The 14,262-nt window shown below is 42.4% G+C and overlaps 5 protein-coding genes across 8 annotated transcripts; 4 read left to right on the forward strand and 1 right to left on the reverse strand.

Annotated features, from left to right (window-relative positions):
• The first annotated feature begins 193 nt into the window (after nucleotides 1-193).
• Vps50 (vacuolar protein sorting 50) lies at nucleotides 194-4,501 on the forward strand. Of its 2 annotated transcripts, XM_070278619.1 has the most exons (11): nucleotides 194-352; nucleotides 456-680; nucleotides 744-1,061; nucleotides 1,118-1,975; nucleotides 2,035-2,138; nucleotides 2,205-2,366; nucleotides 2,426-2,591; nucleotides 2,647-2,757; nucleotides 2,820-3,143; nucleotides 3,203-3,315; nucleotides 3,368-4,501. In XM_070278619.1, the coding sequence occupies exons 1-11, from the start codon at nucleotides 287-289 to the stop codon at nucleotides 3,759-3,761; spliced, it is 2,841 nt and encodes a 946-aa protein (XP_070134720.1). In that variant the 5' UTR covers nucleotides 194-286; the 3' UTR covers nucleotides 3,762-4,501. The 2 variants fall into 2 exon arrangements, with proteins under 2 accessions (XP_070134720.1, XP_017094360.2); XM_017238871.3 differs by having other exon boundaries at nucleotides 2,035-2,366.
• On the forward strand, nucleotides 4,428-6,215 carry Ir54a (Ionotropic receptor 54a). The gene has a single exon (XM_017238503.3). It carries the CDS (start codon nucleotides 4,470-4,472, stop codon nucleotides 6,213-6,215), a length of 1,746 nt encoding a protein of 581 aa, XP_017093992.3. The 5' UTR covers nucleotides 4,428-4,469.
• sub (subito) lies at nucleotides 6,204-8,519 on the reverse strand. Its single transcript, XM_017238505.3, has 4 exons — nucleotides 7,876-8,519; nucleotides 6,806-7,817; nucleotides 6,561-6,741; nucleotides 6,204-6,494 (listed from the first exon to the last, which is right to left on the reverse strand). The coding sequence occupies exons 1-4, from the start codon at nucleotides 8,396-8,398 to the stop codon at nucleotides 6,345-6,347; spliced, it is 1,866 nt and encodes a 621-aa protein (XP_017093994.2). The 5' UTR covers nucleotides 8,399-8,519; the 3' UTR covers nucleotides 6,204-6,344.
• LOC108123379 (WD repeat-containing protein 5) lies at nucleotides 8,454-10,758 on the forward strand. 3 transcript variants are annotated; one of them, XM_070278622.1, is made up of 2 exons: nucleotides 8,454-8,573; nucleotides 9,428-10,758. In XM_070278622.1, exon 2 carries the CDS (start codon nucleotides 9,439-9,441, stop codon nucleotides 10,525-10,527), a length of 1,089 nt encoding a protein of 362 aa, XP_070134723.1. In that variant the 5' UTR covers nucleotides 8,454-8,573; nucleotides 9,428-9,438; the 3' UTR covers nucleotides 10,528-10,758. The 3 variants fall into 3 exon arrangements, with proteins under 3 accessions (XP_070134723.1, XP_070134722.1, XP_017093991.3); XM_070278621.1 differs by lacking the exon at nucleotides 8,454-8,573 and adding an exon at nucleotides 9,065-9,083; XM_017238502.3 differs by lacking the exon at nucleotides 8,454-8,573 and adding an exon at nucleotides 9,236-9,375.
• Nucleotides 10,759-11,060: 302 nt separating this feature from the next.
• On the forward strand, nucleotides 11,061-14,024 carry LOC108123580 (sodium-independent sulfate anion transporter). The gene is made up of 9 exons (XM_017238818.3): nucleotides 11,061-11,230; nucleotides 11,572-11,871; nucleotides 11,930-12,154; nucleotides 12,218-12,333; nucleotides 12,558-12,861; nucleotides 12,922-13,224; nucleotides 13,287-13,432; nucleotides 13,494-13,664; nucleotides 13,723-14,024. Exons 1-9 carry the CDS (start codon nucleotides 11,215-11,217, stop codon nucleotides 13,927-13,929), a joined length of 1,788 nt encoding a protein of 595 aa, XP_017094307.2. The 5' UTR covers nucleotides 11,061-11,214; the 3' UTR covers nucleotides 13,930-14,024.
• The last annotated feature ends 238 nt before the right edge of the window (nucleotides 14,025-14,262 follow it).

A 14,262-nucleotide genomic window follows, 5' to 3' on the forward strand; every position in this document is an offset into this window, starting at 1 on the left:
TAAATCGTTTCATTAACTTGTACCCAACTTGTATCCACCTTTTTTGGTAAATATTTCCTCTAATGGAAACTTAAGACATAAGTATGTATTTTAAACTAGTTTAGAACCAATTAAAGAATTTATAATTATATTTGTTGAAATGATAAACAAAGATTAACGTCCCCTTCTGAAGGTGCTAAGTGTCTGCATTTTCAGCGGATTGGAGCTTGGTCACATTGGGATTGTTTGGAGTGCGGGAGTGGGGGACAAGTTTTTGTTTTTTGTGCAATTTCTACATGGCTGCAAGATGCAGAACTCCAAGGCCAAAATGGATGAATTCAAGAGCAAATTCATGGATTTGCTGCACAAACAGGTAATATTTCGCCGCATCGTTAGGGAACTTAACGATCTAACCACCAACCTTGTCTCGTTCCTCCCACCAAACAATAACTGGAAACACTCACGCACACACATAGACGAATCGACAAATGAAAATTCCTGCAATGGGCTTTTCGGATTACTTCATCCAGACGGTGACGGCGGATACATCGCCCAGCCAGGAGCCGGATACCACGGATGGGGAAACCGCGGCCGCAGGGGACACACAAAGTAACGCACAAAAATCGGACCAGGAGATCCTGGAGGGTATTGACCAATGCTATTACAGCCCCGACAGCAATCCGCAATTATACGAGCTCAAGGTAAACTTGCTTTACGTCTAGCGACCCGTGACATTAACCGCCTCATTTCATAATGCCCAACAGAAAGTGCTCAACGACGGCATAGACAACGAGCTGATCGAAGTCACCATTGCACAACTGCGCACTCAGCAAAAGGTTTTAACTAAGCAGGTGCTGCAAAACATCCTGGAGCAACGGAATGCGTGCAGCACAGAGTTTGCGTCAATCAATGAAACCCAGAAGAGGCTGGAGGAGTCGCTGTGGACGTGCCAGAAAGCTAGATCCTACTTGAATTTTGCACGAACCAACCTCACTACCACCAGTCTGGAGATCTTGGCCAGCTATCGCAAGCGGGAGGTGCTCAAGGAGGTGTTGGACACTCTGGTGGCTATTAAGACGCTGGTAAATTAATGTTTTTTTTCTTACACATTTATTTTATGTATTATTTTATTTTTAAGCGCACTACCGATGTGGAGGTCCAGAAACTCTTGGCGGATCACAATTATAGCGCAGCTATTGGTCTACTACTGCAGTGTAAAAGCTCCGCTGAGGCTTATATGCAGTTTAACTGTGTACAATCGCTATCGAAAAAACTTCAGGAGACTATGCTGCTGATGGAGTTCCAATTGGATACTGTTCTCAACGAAATGGTCCTGAGTTTCGACGCACGCAAATATGCGAAGCTTCAAGAGGCCTATAAGCTAGCCAACAAATCCCTTATGGCCATGGATCAACTGCACATAAACTATATCTCGGCAATTCACTCTTCGGTGAATTCCGTGCTTCGTGGATACAGTGATCCCTGCCAGGATGATCAGGCGAAGCCGTTGTACGAACAACTATGCGAGCAGCTAGCCGTGGAAAAGCTTTTGCCTTGCCTCATCAGCCTGTGCAAAACTTTTTGGACCATTTTGGCCTCCTATTATCAGGTTGTTATGTGGCACAATAACTATAAGCTTTATGGGCACGATGTAGAGGATTCCCCAGACGTTTATATTCAGCAGAAACTAAAAAAGGGCCAATCGCGTGTTTGGAATGACATTCTGACCAAAGTGTGCCTATTCCTGCAGTCGGCCAAGCTAAAGGCGCTCAAGTACGACCAGTTTATACAGCTGCTGTCCGTGGTGCAGCGACTTAAGAAGGTGGGCCTGGAGTTCTGCGGCGAGCAATCGGATAAACTGATTGAAACGATGCAACATCAAAGCGAGGAGTTTTTCCGGACCTATCACATTTCCTGTGTGGAGGAAATCTGCCTATTCCTAGACAACGAGTCCTGGACGCCAGTCGATTCGTTTTCGCACATCCTTCAACTGCCTGTGTGTATTTTTAATAAGCTGTTAAAGCAGTTTACTTTAATACCTTATTTTTATGGCAGGAATTTCGAACTGTTCGCCACACTCTGAGGCGACACAAATCACCAACAACAGCCTTGCTGCCCTCTTCTAACAACTCTCCCATTAGCAATAACAACTGCGACGAGTTAGTCTCCGTTCATTCCCAGGATGGTGGCAGTTCTATTTACGGTTCCTATGGCTATTTCCTCAGATTCTCCGAGAAGAGTTCGCCCTTTGACGGAGGACTGGATGCTGCAATGTTGGAGGAGGACATCTTATCCGGCATTGTTGACGAGGCTTCTTGCTATTTCAGCGAGGAAAGCGACGACGAGCAGAAAAGTCTGCAGAGCAAAGAATTCGACGATGCCAGCAAGTACGATGATTATTTCTTTTGCCCTAATGATTCTTTAATCAATTTTTATGTATTTTCAGTCAATTGTTGGTAAACAACACAGCCCTGAATGTTCTACGTTGTATCGGTCGCTACCTTCAAATGTGCAAACTGTTGCATTGTATTTCTCCCAAGATTGTGTCCTGCATGCTGGAGCTGATTGACTTCTATGTTTATGCGGTGCATGAGATCTTTGGCAAAGACGCAGTAAGTATCCCCAACTAATTTTGTAATAAAATTACTAAAAATTAACCTTTTGTAGCTAGTGGCGACGGATAATTTGTATACACGAAGTCTGGAAATGCGATTACAAACTGTGGAGACGAACGTCCTGCCCCAAATCAAATTGTGGCCTCTAAACTTTTCATCGCTGGTAAATTATCTTTTTACTAATCTTTTTTAACTATGTTTTTATCCAAAAAATTTTTAATTTAGGCCAACAATGAATTGGTTAATCCAGATACACTCTACGGCCTGTCACAACGAATCGTGGCCGTTGAAGCTGGACGCAGCATGCTGCAGCAGTTCCAAATATTGCAACACTATCTCAACCACCTGTTGCCTGTCTCTGAACGTCCCATACTTTCCAGTTATCTCGAGTACAGTGATTACATGTTGGATCTGGCAAAACCCGTTTACACCTGCGTTACCTCTCGTGTAATCGATTTGTCGGCAATTCTGTCACAAATGGCCAAGGTGAAATGGGATGTGAATCATGTGATACATCAGCACAGCAGCTACAGCGATGTGTTGAATAGGGTAGGTGTATTTTCCTTTCATCCAGTTCAGGGCTAACCAATGTTTAACAATATTTTCAGAACATTCAGAGCTTTGCCATGTGTTTGGAGGAGATCGCGAAAGAGGTACCTGTACCCAGCAAGCATGTGTGGAATTCAATGGCCCATGTTGCCACGCACCTGTTGGTTGAGGGGTAAGTTATCAATTTCTAGATAAAAAAATGTGTTATAGTTTGATTTCCGTAGATTCTCCAACGTGAAGAAATGCTCCGCGGGAGGGCGAGCTCTTATGCAACTGGATTTTGCTAACTTTATGTCTTTCCTGGAACTGATATCAAACCAGAAGTACCCGCAGCATCGGTCTTATGTAGACGTGTTTATTAAAACATACTACTTTGCGCCCGAACAGTTCGAGCAATGGATCGAGCAGCAACGACAAAGCGACGAATATTCCGCAAAGCAGTTGACCAGCCTGATTCAGTGCATTTTTATCAATGATAAACGCACAAGGCACAGGCTGCTCCAACTGCTCGATGGTGGATCGGTCAATGGGCTAATCATGTCCACGACGCCGACATCCACTCCACAGAAAAACAACACTGGACCAGTTTCCAGTTCAAATCTAAGCAGCGTTATCTGAGTACTTTGATTCTATTTATTTTGTTGTTCCTTCCGAATAATCTTGTTAGTAGATGAATCTTGTGACATTCTGTGTATTTAACATTCCGTTTAGTGCAAATTAACAATTGTTTAGGCTAAAACTCTTCCTAAGTTATACAGGCGATCTCCATGATGTACTTCTTTTTGAACCTCAAACTATGAATCTCCCTTCCCCTCTTAAGCGCAATCAGCTCTCTTTTTCGCTCTCTCAGATGTAACGCAATTGGCAACCGTAATAATTGATAATTATAATTGGCAATATGTTCATCATTCACCGTGACTTAAGTACCTAGAGAAAGCAGACATACACATACTATATATACAAACAAAACACATATAATTAAGACACATGAATATCTATTTATTTTATTACCTATTTGTAATATTTATTTGCAGCAGGAAACGGACAAATAATTGTAAAAAAACTGAAATGTAATGGTCGTCGCTTAGATGTGACGAACAAACACACATTAACTATTTAGCAACTTAGCAATTGTAACAAACTAACAAAGATTACATATTTTGAGATATGCATACCACAAAAAGAAACTTCTTTTGGACTTTTGCCATATCATCGGGGGCGTGTAAAACCCACGCATGTTTTTTTATGAATGAGTGACTTGTGGAAATTCGAAATCTATATAAATAAATGGTGGTATCAGTATAGAGTCCTTGAGTTTGAAACAGCATGTGGATTACATTAAATGTACTAATTATTTGGACTCCCTTCGTGCTTGGATGTCCTCTTGCTAATTTCATAGAAAGAGGTGTTATGGAATCTGAAATTTCTGTGTTAATAATCCGTAATACCTATTGTCCGGATAGCCTACTAACCGAAATTTTTAAATCTTTAACAATCCCGGTGATTATCCAAGCGGTTACTGATGATAGCCCTCGGAATACAAACATTTCCCGACCACTTCATCTCCTTTGTTTCCAAGGACATGAAGAGAAAAAAGATTTGGACAATCTTCAAAATCTATTTAAATCTTTAGAGCACTTTTGCGATGATAAAATAATACTTTATAGTGCAAACACCTTCTCAAATCAGAGCAGAATGGAACTCCTACTAAAAAAATGCTACGATTTAAGAATTTTAAAAGTTGTTGGACTCATAGCTGGAGAAGAGACTACGTACTTTTACCAATATCAGCCCTACCCTCGATTTAGAATGGAGCGTATTCTTCTTGGAGCTTCACCAATATTTCCTTCAACTTTTCCAAACATGCAAGGACATCCATTGATTGTGATGCCCGACCAATGGCTCCCTAGGTCTATTCTCTATAAAGATAGACGCAGTGGCAAACAGATACTAGCCGGTTCCGTGGGGCGTTTTATGTACGTATTAGCCTGGAAGCTAAATGCCACTCTGAAGCTAGCTCCTGCAGTTACCCCAGGACGATTTCTGCGTTCAAGTACTCTACGAGAACTAGGCGATAAGTTGGGTATTGACGTTTCAGCCAGCATTTCAATGCAGGAAAATGGAGACCAGCTACACCGCAGTAGTTATCCTCTTGAGATGACTCATATTTGCCTAATGATTCCTATGGCCCAACCGATACCCCTGCGGGACATATACCGGTATATAAACAGCCCTTATAATATTCTCCTGGCTGTGAGTATTGCTTACGCCTACGGATTGGTGTTATGTCTCCTCCAGAGGCTGAACGGCGAAGCCGTCCACTTGGAGGACTTTCTCCTGAATGACAGAGCCCTACTAGGAATTCTGGGTCAATCCTTCAGGTTACCTTGTCCAGCAAGTAATAGGTGGATCTATTTGATGTTGGGCATCGTGGGCTTAAATGTGAGCAGCATTTTCGAGGCGGCTCTGGAAACCATGATGGCTCACCCGCCAAGGCAGTTCCAGGCCCGAAGCTTTGCCGATCTCCAGAGGACCAGACTACCATTGGTTACAACCGAGGAGGATCTTCACACTGTTATCGATATGCATCTTAACCTTCTGGTGCTGAATGTAAGCGAGTACCATGAGGTGAGGAGCAGCGGAAATTCCAGCAGCGCTTACTTTGCCTCGCGTCTTCATTGGACTCTGTTTAGTGAACAGCAAAAGCGCTTCAGCCGGGAGCTGTTTATATACTCAATGGAGGCTTGTATGTGGTCTCTAGCTCTCATGTCTTTCCAGTGGCCAGGTGCTTCCTGGTTTATAGAGCCCGTAAGCAAACTGATTCTAGAGGTGAGGGCGAACGGATTGTACCAGTACTGGGTGGGAATGCACCACTATGACATGACAGAAGCAGGGTTGGCTGGAATAGATGATCCTGTTGCCCAATATACACAACAAAAAGCCATCTTGCGTCTGGACGATCTTCAGTGGGTATGGTTGGCTTATGGAGTACTTGTCACTGCTTCTACTATAATTTTCCTTCTTGAAATCATCTGGAAAGGATTAAAAATTAAATTATCATTTAACTTATAAATGACACGTTTATTAAAAAATTTTGCATTCGGTACAAACAGATAAAATATTTCATAACACTAAAGATAGGCAAAAAACTCCACAAAAACTTAACACTTAATTAAAGAAAGAACTAAGATTTTAAAACTATTAATCATCATCGACTATTTCGATGGGGGATTTCGACTCTTCGGCCTCATCTACACTTTCACAGTCCGATGGAGAAGGATTCTTTAGATCCTCTATCTCATCCTTGAGGTCTTCTATATCTTCTTCGTATCGGCGCTTTTGCGATGCAAGCTACAAACATTTAAAAACAGAAACGGATTAAAAAATTTATCAAAAATATTTTCGAGTTCTAAGAACCTTAAATTCCCATTCCCTGTTTGCAATTAGTAGCTTCTTTTCACATTCCTCTACTAGTTGTTTCTTTGTGTCCTTGATAATCTCCTGGTATGTATCGGTGAGTTCCTTGCGCAGCTTCTCCTCCAGCAATTGCATTTGCAGAACATGATCGAATTTCAGGCGCTCGATCTCCAATGTCAAGCTTTTAAGAAAAAGGGTTTATAAATACAACAAATATTTATGATTTGGACAGAGAATTTCCATACCTGACATTTTCTTCTTCAAGCTGCTTTTTGTATTCATCGCCAGGCTCCATTTTTGAAAACTCCATGAAGCCGCAAAAACTGGTTCTATGCTGTTTAATTACCGGCTCCTTAAATATAATATTCTTAGCAATGGAGGCAAAATTCAAGACGTTCAGGTTTTCCTCGTAATATTTGTCTACCGGAGTGACCGTAACAATCATAGCCAGCTTCTCTTTGCCCAGCAATGCCGCCTGCAGCAGCATGGTGAGCTTGGAATCGCGGTATGGTATAACGTCGTTATTTTTCTTTTTGTGGGACGTACTGGCCGCATCCAGACACCTGCCGAGGACCATTAGTGAAGTGTTTATGTTTTTGGCCTCTTTTAGGCGCAAACCCGTGGTCCCAGTGTTTATTACCCGCTCGGAGCCCGCTAAATCGCAGAATCTGTAGGAGCTTTGGGTGGTCATGCCAGAACGATCGTATTTGAGTATATCAACCGTGAAAACACAGTGCGATCGACTGGAATTTGCGTTTACTGATGTCGAGGCATATGTGGAGCGTTGCTGGCCAAGTCGAAGAAGCTGCAGAGCTTCCTCGCTAGTTTTCACAAACACGCTGGTCAGCCCCTTCACGAATACTAGCCCCTTATTACACACAATCTTCAGGTTTTTACGCGGCACCTCGCCAAGCTTTTCCTGCCGGGGCGGTATGGCCAACAAGTCATGCACCAACTCATTGTAGATCTCTACAAAGGACACCCACACCATCACCGAAGTGTCGGGAGAGGCCTTCACCTCAAAATTATGGTCACCATCGATCACTTGCTTTAGTCGCTTGTGGTGGGCAGTAATGTCGGGGCACAGTTGCAACAGCTTTTTTCGGACCTGTATTTCATTCAAAGTGGCATCATCCTGCAGGAAAGTAATGCAACCATTGACTAGTTTCAGTTTCGGAGCGTGATACAAATTCTCTTTGTAGATTGTGAAAATGTTCTCCAGTGCTCGGGGAATGATTCCAGCACGGACATCGTCGCCTGGGAAAGAGTTAAAATATTATGGATTGATCCGGTAAATAGTGAGAGAGTACCTTACCGAGTAGTGTAAACGTTTTGCCCGATCCTGAAGTGCCGTATGTCATAATAGTGACGCATTCCTCTTCTAAGATTTTGGGACCCACACATATATCATATATATCTCGCTGGCCCACACAGCTGTCGAAGATGGAACTGAAGCTAAAGTGTTTTTCCATTCGGTTAACATTGTTGCTGGTCGAGTCTATTTTGCAACTCGTGATGAGCACACTGCCGTCATCCGAGATTGTGTAGGCTTTGGAGGGATCCGTAACGGGTCGCAGGCGGAGGAATACTTGGGGTCCTGTTTCAGTGCTAGTGCTGTCGCCTGTGCTTGTTGCTGTCGAGGCGGCATTGGGAGTATAGTCGGACTCGGTATCTGAGTACTCCGAGAAGCTGTCATCCTCCGATTCCTGGATGTCATCAAAGAGGCGTAGCTTTTTGTTGGGTCGCGGCCGGAAGCGTCGATCGATTGAAGGGTCGCGGGCCATCAGAAAAGATCGCATTTCCCGCTTGTGTACCTCGACTTTATGTTTACTGTCCATCTTGTTAATATTGAGATTTTTAGTATATATATGTCCTCCTTCGCGCTAATTTTTGGACGCTTCCGAGAGCGCTGCCAACTTTGGAGAAATAATGAATGACAACTGTTGCAGAGCTGCCTTCTAATTTATCGAAGTATCCTTACTTATCGATAAACTTTTAAATTCAAAAAAGAAGGTAACGGAAAAGTGTGTTTTGAAAATTTATCTAAAAGCAAATAAAAAAAAATAGCCACACCATCCATGAGAAAATTAAGCTTGGCCGATAAAATTACCGACTTTGGAGCGATATGCAAATATCCAGTGACAAGAAGTTCACTGACTTTATTATCTTTTTTTCTTATGTTAGTTTTGGGAATGTGAATGAAGATTAGCACCGTCAGCAAATAATTAGGTGACAAATTGCGGCACACCATCGGCCGTTTGTGTAATGTTCTGTTAGCAAGTCTGGGCAACATAGCTCGCAGGCTGTGCAAATAGACCGTTCTGTCGCCAAATATTTACTCAAATTGCAAATTAATTTCTCTTGTGTGCTTTTCATTCTCAGTCTGATTTTTATGCCCCTGTCTGAGCAAACAAACAATTACTTGCTTGTTGAACTACGAAGAAAGAAATATAATTGCCATCTGTAGTATATTTTCTGCAAATATTGTTGTAATAAAAAAGTTTCTAATGAATTGTAAAGCCGGTAATCTCAGCAATTTTGTAGATTTTCTACACATTTTAGCTTTGTACTCATTCATTTTTTTTTTATTTAACTTGGCAAGATAATTTACTCTAAATAAAAATGGCTTCAACAGATGGTTATAATTTTGTGTTCCAATTCGAAGTAGTATTGAAAGACTTTTTCTTTCTTTAGGACTGCACAACACTGGTAGTTGTAGAAGTTGTAGCACAAAAAATTGTAGAATTGTAAAAACAAAAAATAAGAAAATAATAAAGTTTACTGAATTTTTAGCTATTATTAGTTATAGATTAAGGTAAAGGATATGCACAATTAGGCCTTCTTCGAATCTTATGGTTTTTTTACAGGTATTTTTGAAATGTCTTCTAATAGTCCAGATTACTCATTGGAAATAATGAAAGAGCCTCCTGCTGAACTTATTGATCCAGAAAAATCAGAATCGCCATGTTGCCCCGATTCAACCGATGATAATCCCTTCAAAATCCCTACCCCACCATCCATAACCTCACTTCCCTCTAAAACGCAGCCAATGTCCCCGGAATACGCCCTGAAGCACTCTCTACCCGGACACACGGCTGGTGTTACTTCTGTAAAATTTAGTCCGGAAGGCAAGTACGTTGCTAGCGCTTCGGCGGACTGGTCTCTCAAGCAATGGGACCTGGAAACCGCTTCTTTGATCCAATCGATGACTGGGCACGATCATGGAATTAATGATGTGACCTGGGAGCCAGCTGGAGATATGCTGGCCAGCTGCAGCGACGATAAAACTGTTAGGTTGTGGGATGTGCGCAGTGGACGTTGCCAGTCGACTTTGAAGGGACATGATGGATTTACATTTGCGTGTCGCTTCCATCCTCAGGGAAAATTGCTGGCCTCTACTAGTTTTGATGAAACCGTGCGATTGTGGGACATACGCACAGGCAGGACACTGAAGACAGTACAAGCCCACTTGGATCCGATCAGCTCGGTGGACTTTAACCGTGACGGAAGCCTCTTTGTGACCAGTAGCTTCGATGGCCTTGTGCGCATTTGGGATTCTACCACCTGCCAGGTATTGAAGACGCTCATCGACGACGACAACACGCCGGTGGGACATGTGAGATTTGCCCCGAATGGAAAGTACGTTCTGAGTTCCACTATGAACAACACACTGAAGCTGTGGAATTTTCAGAAACCAAAATGCCTCCGTTCTTATCGTGGCCACAAGAACGAGACCTTATGCTTGACTTCCAATTTCTCCGTCACATCAGGCACATGGATAGTCTCGGGAAGCGAAGATATGTCGTTATGTATCTGGAACTTACAAAACAAGGAGCTCGTCCAGAAGGTGGACACCAAGGGTGACAAAGTGCTCTGCACCGATTGTCATCCAACGGCCAATTTAATTGTTAGCGGATCGTTGCAGAATAATCACGAAGTTAAGATCTGGGAAAGCACCGGGCAGTAGCAAAGTTCTATAAATATTGACTGTCTCTATTTATTTAAGTTTTTTTTTTACAAAACCAACTTTTTAATGAGAGGAAAAAGTCTGGTACCGAATGCTCTTACCAATTTTAAAACACATTTATACTTTTTACTATTATACAAGATTTATACGTTTAATACTTCAGTTTATACATTTTATTATTCATTATTATTATTCATATTGTTTTAAAATATAATTTTATTTGAACATTTTGTGATTAACGGATAAAATCAATTATTTTATTTCATTTATAAAATTTGAATAATAAACTTATTTCTATGTAGTCTTATTTCGTTAAAAAATTTCGTCACCTACTACGGCAGCTGCCTTTAGTGCCTTTGTCCTGAAGAAGAAAACGTATGAAATATCTTTGTAATCGTTGATTGACGATGGCTAACATGGCTAACAAGATAAGCCGGTACCTGCTCTTGTAAATCTTATATGGCTATATGGCAAACATGCTTATACATTCGTATATAGCCACTCCAAGCCGAGAGCTGGACGACGCTATCGCAGTTAGTCGGCGGAGACCGGAGCGGCAGTAGCGTCTGGAGCGACACACTGATCGGACGCTTTCATTATAGTCGCTCCCATTATTATACCGCCTATAATTCTCAGGTTCTCAGCATTTTGATTCTGATCAAGCTCGGAACTTGAAAAGCATCCACGATGCGAGCCGACGAGGGTGAGTAACAAAAGATGGGGGTTTTTCCGGCTGTTACCCGTTCAGGGTTACTTGATTGCACATAAATCTTGCCGCTATTGGAAAGAGTGCAATTATCGGATCGAGTGGATGCCCATATAAAATACGTGCCAATTCATAAAAGAGTATCTGATTGGCTCTTATCATTGTGGGGTAGTCCGAGCACTTGTAAACGATAGGCTGACCAGGCCAATGCCAATAAACACGACAGATCGACAGATGTCCCCAAAATGTTGCTGCTGCCAGGGAAGATTAGACCGCACAGGAGGGGTTATCTCAATGGACGAATAAGTTATTTCACAGTTTATGTTTCGAACCTTCAGACAATCTCTACCGGGAGCAGTTGCCGAATTTGGGAACGCTTATCAGGGATGGGGGCCGAAAGCTGTGCCGCCCCGCGACCGTGACCAACAAGTTCCCCATCCTTAAATGGCTACCCCGCTACCGGGTGGAGTACATCATGCAGGACTTCATAGCCGGATTCACCGTTGGACTGACCACCATACCGCAAGCCATAGCCTACGGAATCGTGGCTGGATTGGAGCCACAATATGGGCTCTACTCAGCCTTTATGGGCTGCTTTACCTACATAGTTTTTGGTTCCTGCAAAGATGTCACAATTGGTGAGTACGAAAAGTGGTCTCTTAAGGAGTATGTCTAAAATAATACTTTCTTCCTTAGCCACCACTGCTATCATGGCTCTAATGGTCAACCAGTATGCCACTATTAATCCAGACTATGCGGTTCTCTTGTGCTTCCTGGCTGGTTGCATAGTTTTGGTTTTGGGCCTCCTAAACATGGGAGTACTGGTGCGGTTTATATCTATTCCTGTGATCACCGGGTTCACCATGGCGGCGGCCACCACCATTGGCAGTGCTCAGATTAACAACATTGTGGGTCTTTCCAGTGAGTATGCAGTTTTTGTTCAAATTCTCATTACTCATTCCATATTCTACCTGCTGCCGACAGGTCCTTCAAATGATTTGCTACCCGCTTGGAAGAACTTCTTCACCCACTTGACTTCAATTAGGCTGTGGGATGCCCTGCTGGGTGTGTTCTCCCTTGTGTTTCTGCTGCTGATGACGGTAAGAATTGGCAGAAAATAAAAATTTGACAATTTAATAATATTTCAATTGAAAACAATCAACATTCCATTTCATTAATATGTTGGACTGTTACCTAAACTTGTTGTGAATGAATGATTCTTATCAAGTAGAAATTTCTAGCATTAGGTTGCATGTGAATATTTCAAAATACTTTGTAATCTATATTCATTATCATTTTAATTTAAATAATCATTTAATTACAGCGCGTCAAGGACATCAGGTGGGGAAACCGCATTTTCTGGAAGTACCTGGCCCTTTCCCGTAATGCGCTTGCTGTGATATTCGGCACCTTCCTGGCATACATTCTTAGTCGTGATGGAAATCAGCCTTTTAGGGTAACTGGAAATATTACGGCCGGAGTACCGCCATTCCGTCTGCCCCCCTTTAGCACTACGGTGGACGGCGAGTATGTGTCCTTTGGTGAAATGATCAGCACAGTAGGAGCCTCATTGGGGTCCATTCCCTTGATCTCAATCTTGGAAATCGTTGCAATTTCCAAGGCCTTTTGTAAGTTTACATTTTTAAATTGTTGATTGGCTTACTAATTTATTATTATTTCGTTTTTAGCAAAAGGAAAAATAGTCGATGCCTCGCAGGAGATGGTAGCTCTTGGCATGTGTAATATTATGGGCAGCTTTGTGCTCTCCATGCCGGTAACTGGATCCTTTACCCGTACCGCTGTAAATAATGCCAGTGGTGTTAAGACCCCACTCGGTGGAGCTGTCACTGGAGCTCTGGTTCTCATGGCTCTAGCTTTCCTCACTCAGACCTTCTACTATATACCGAAATGCACGTTGGCTGCCATTATCATAGCTGCCATGATATCCTTGGTGGAACTGCACAAGGTCAGAGATATGTGGAAGTCGAAAAGTAAGTGACGAAGATTTAAAAAATGTTACTCTGGTTTAATGGGTTTATTTGTGTTATTTCAGAGAAGGATCTTCTTCCTTTTACTGTCACTTATTTTACTTGTGTGTTCTGGAGTTTGGAGTACGGAATTCTTTGTGGTATAGCAGCTAATCTGGTTTATATACTCTATAGCAGTGCCCGCCCACATGTGGACATAACACTGGAAAAGGTAAATAAAAAGGGATTACTATTTTTAAAAATCGTAAACTTTACCTTTTTTATGGCTTTAGATAAATGGTCATGAGGTGTGTCTGGTGGATGTAAAACAAAAACTGGACTATGCATCCGCGGAATATCTAAAAGAGAAGGTAGTTCGCTTCCTAAATCATCAAAATGGCGAAACCCAGCTGGTGATCATTAAAGGCGAGGAGATAAACTCCATTGATTACACAGTAGCCATGGTAAGTAACATTTTTGAGCAACACAATGTCCAGATTTTACTAATTACTTCTCCCATAGAACATTGTCTCCATGAAAGGCGATTTGGAGGCTCTTAACTGCGCCATGAGCTGCTGGAACTGGAACATTGGCTCCGCCGGAGTAGTATGCCGATTGAACAACGATCTGCGACCTATCTTCAAGTTCGATGTGACGCTGGAGGAGCTGGTGGCCGCCCACTTCGATAGTCCTTCCAACACTGCCTCCACAGTAACCATTGGAGCTTAGGCCAATTACTTTTTTACTAATATTTAAGCTGAAAGTATTACCTCAAGAACGTATTTGACTAAAGTTGCATCTGCAAAATGAAAAACCACTCCAGAGGCGACTGTTTGTCTGGCCGGGCAGGGCCGAGAGCTCTAGAATTACGTCTGGCCTTCGAGGAATCTCAAGAGGAATTATGTCATAATAGTTGGACACAAAAATTAATTGAGTCGTTAACCGCAACCGCATCGCAGTCTGGCCAGACTGTCTGGCGACCTTTCTCCGAACCTCTGTCAGCGGGGAAAGTAATTTACGATCCTTTATGGCAAGCACTTCACTTCGAAAAGTGGAAAAAAG

Source organism: Drosophila bipectinata, chromosome 2R, assembly GCF_030179905.1.
Source record: "Drosophila bipectinata strain 14024-0381.07 chromosome 2R, DbipHiC1v2, whole genome shotgun sequence".
In the NCBI taxonomy this organism is placed as follows: domain Eukaryota; kingdom Metazoa; phylum Arthropoda; class Insecta; order Diptera; family Drosophilidae; genus Drosophila; species Drosophila bipectinata.

Excerpts from the sequence above, each read along its gene's own strand:
- Ir54a (XM_017238503.3), top strand. The coding sequence starts at position 4,470 with ATGTGGATTACATTAAATGTACTAATTATTTGGACTCCCTTCGTGCTT.
- LOC108123580 (XM_017238818.3), top strand. Across the intron at positions 12,334-12,557 it reads TGTTTCTGCTGCTGATGACG|CGCGTCAAGGACATCAGGTG; the intron begins GTAAGAATTGGC and ends ATTTAATTACAG. Across the intron at positions 13,433-13,493 it reads TGGACATAACACTGGAAAAG|ATAAATGGTCATGAGGTGTG; the intron begins GTAAATAAAAAG and ends TTATGGCTTTAG.
- Vps50 (XM_017238871.3), top strand. The coding sequence starts at position 287 with ATGCAGAACTCCAAGGCCAAAATGGATGAATTCAAGAGCAAATTCATG. Across the intron at positions 1,976-2,034 it reads CGCACATCCTTCAACTGCCT|GAATTTCGAACTGTTCGCCA; the intron begins GTGTGTATTTTT and ends TTTTTATGGCAG. Across the intron at positions 2,758-2,819 it reads CTCTAAACTTTTCATCGCTG|GCCAACAATGAATTGGTTAA; the intron begins GTAAATTATCTT and ends TTTTTAATTTAG.
- sub (XM_017238505.3), bottom strand. The coding sequence starts at position 8,398 with ATGGACAGTAAACATAAAGTCGAGGTACACAAGCGGGAAATGCGATCT. Across the intron at positions 7,818-7,875 it reads CAAAACGTTTACACTACTCG|GCGACGATGTCCGTGCTGGA; the intron begins GTAAGGTACTCT and ends ACTCTTTCCCAG. Across the intron at positions 6,495-6,560 it reads ACAGGGAATGGGAATTTAAG|CTTGCATCGCAAAAGCGCCG; the intron begins GTTCTTAGAACT and ends AAATGTTTGTAG.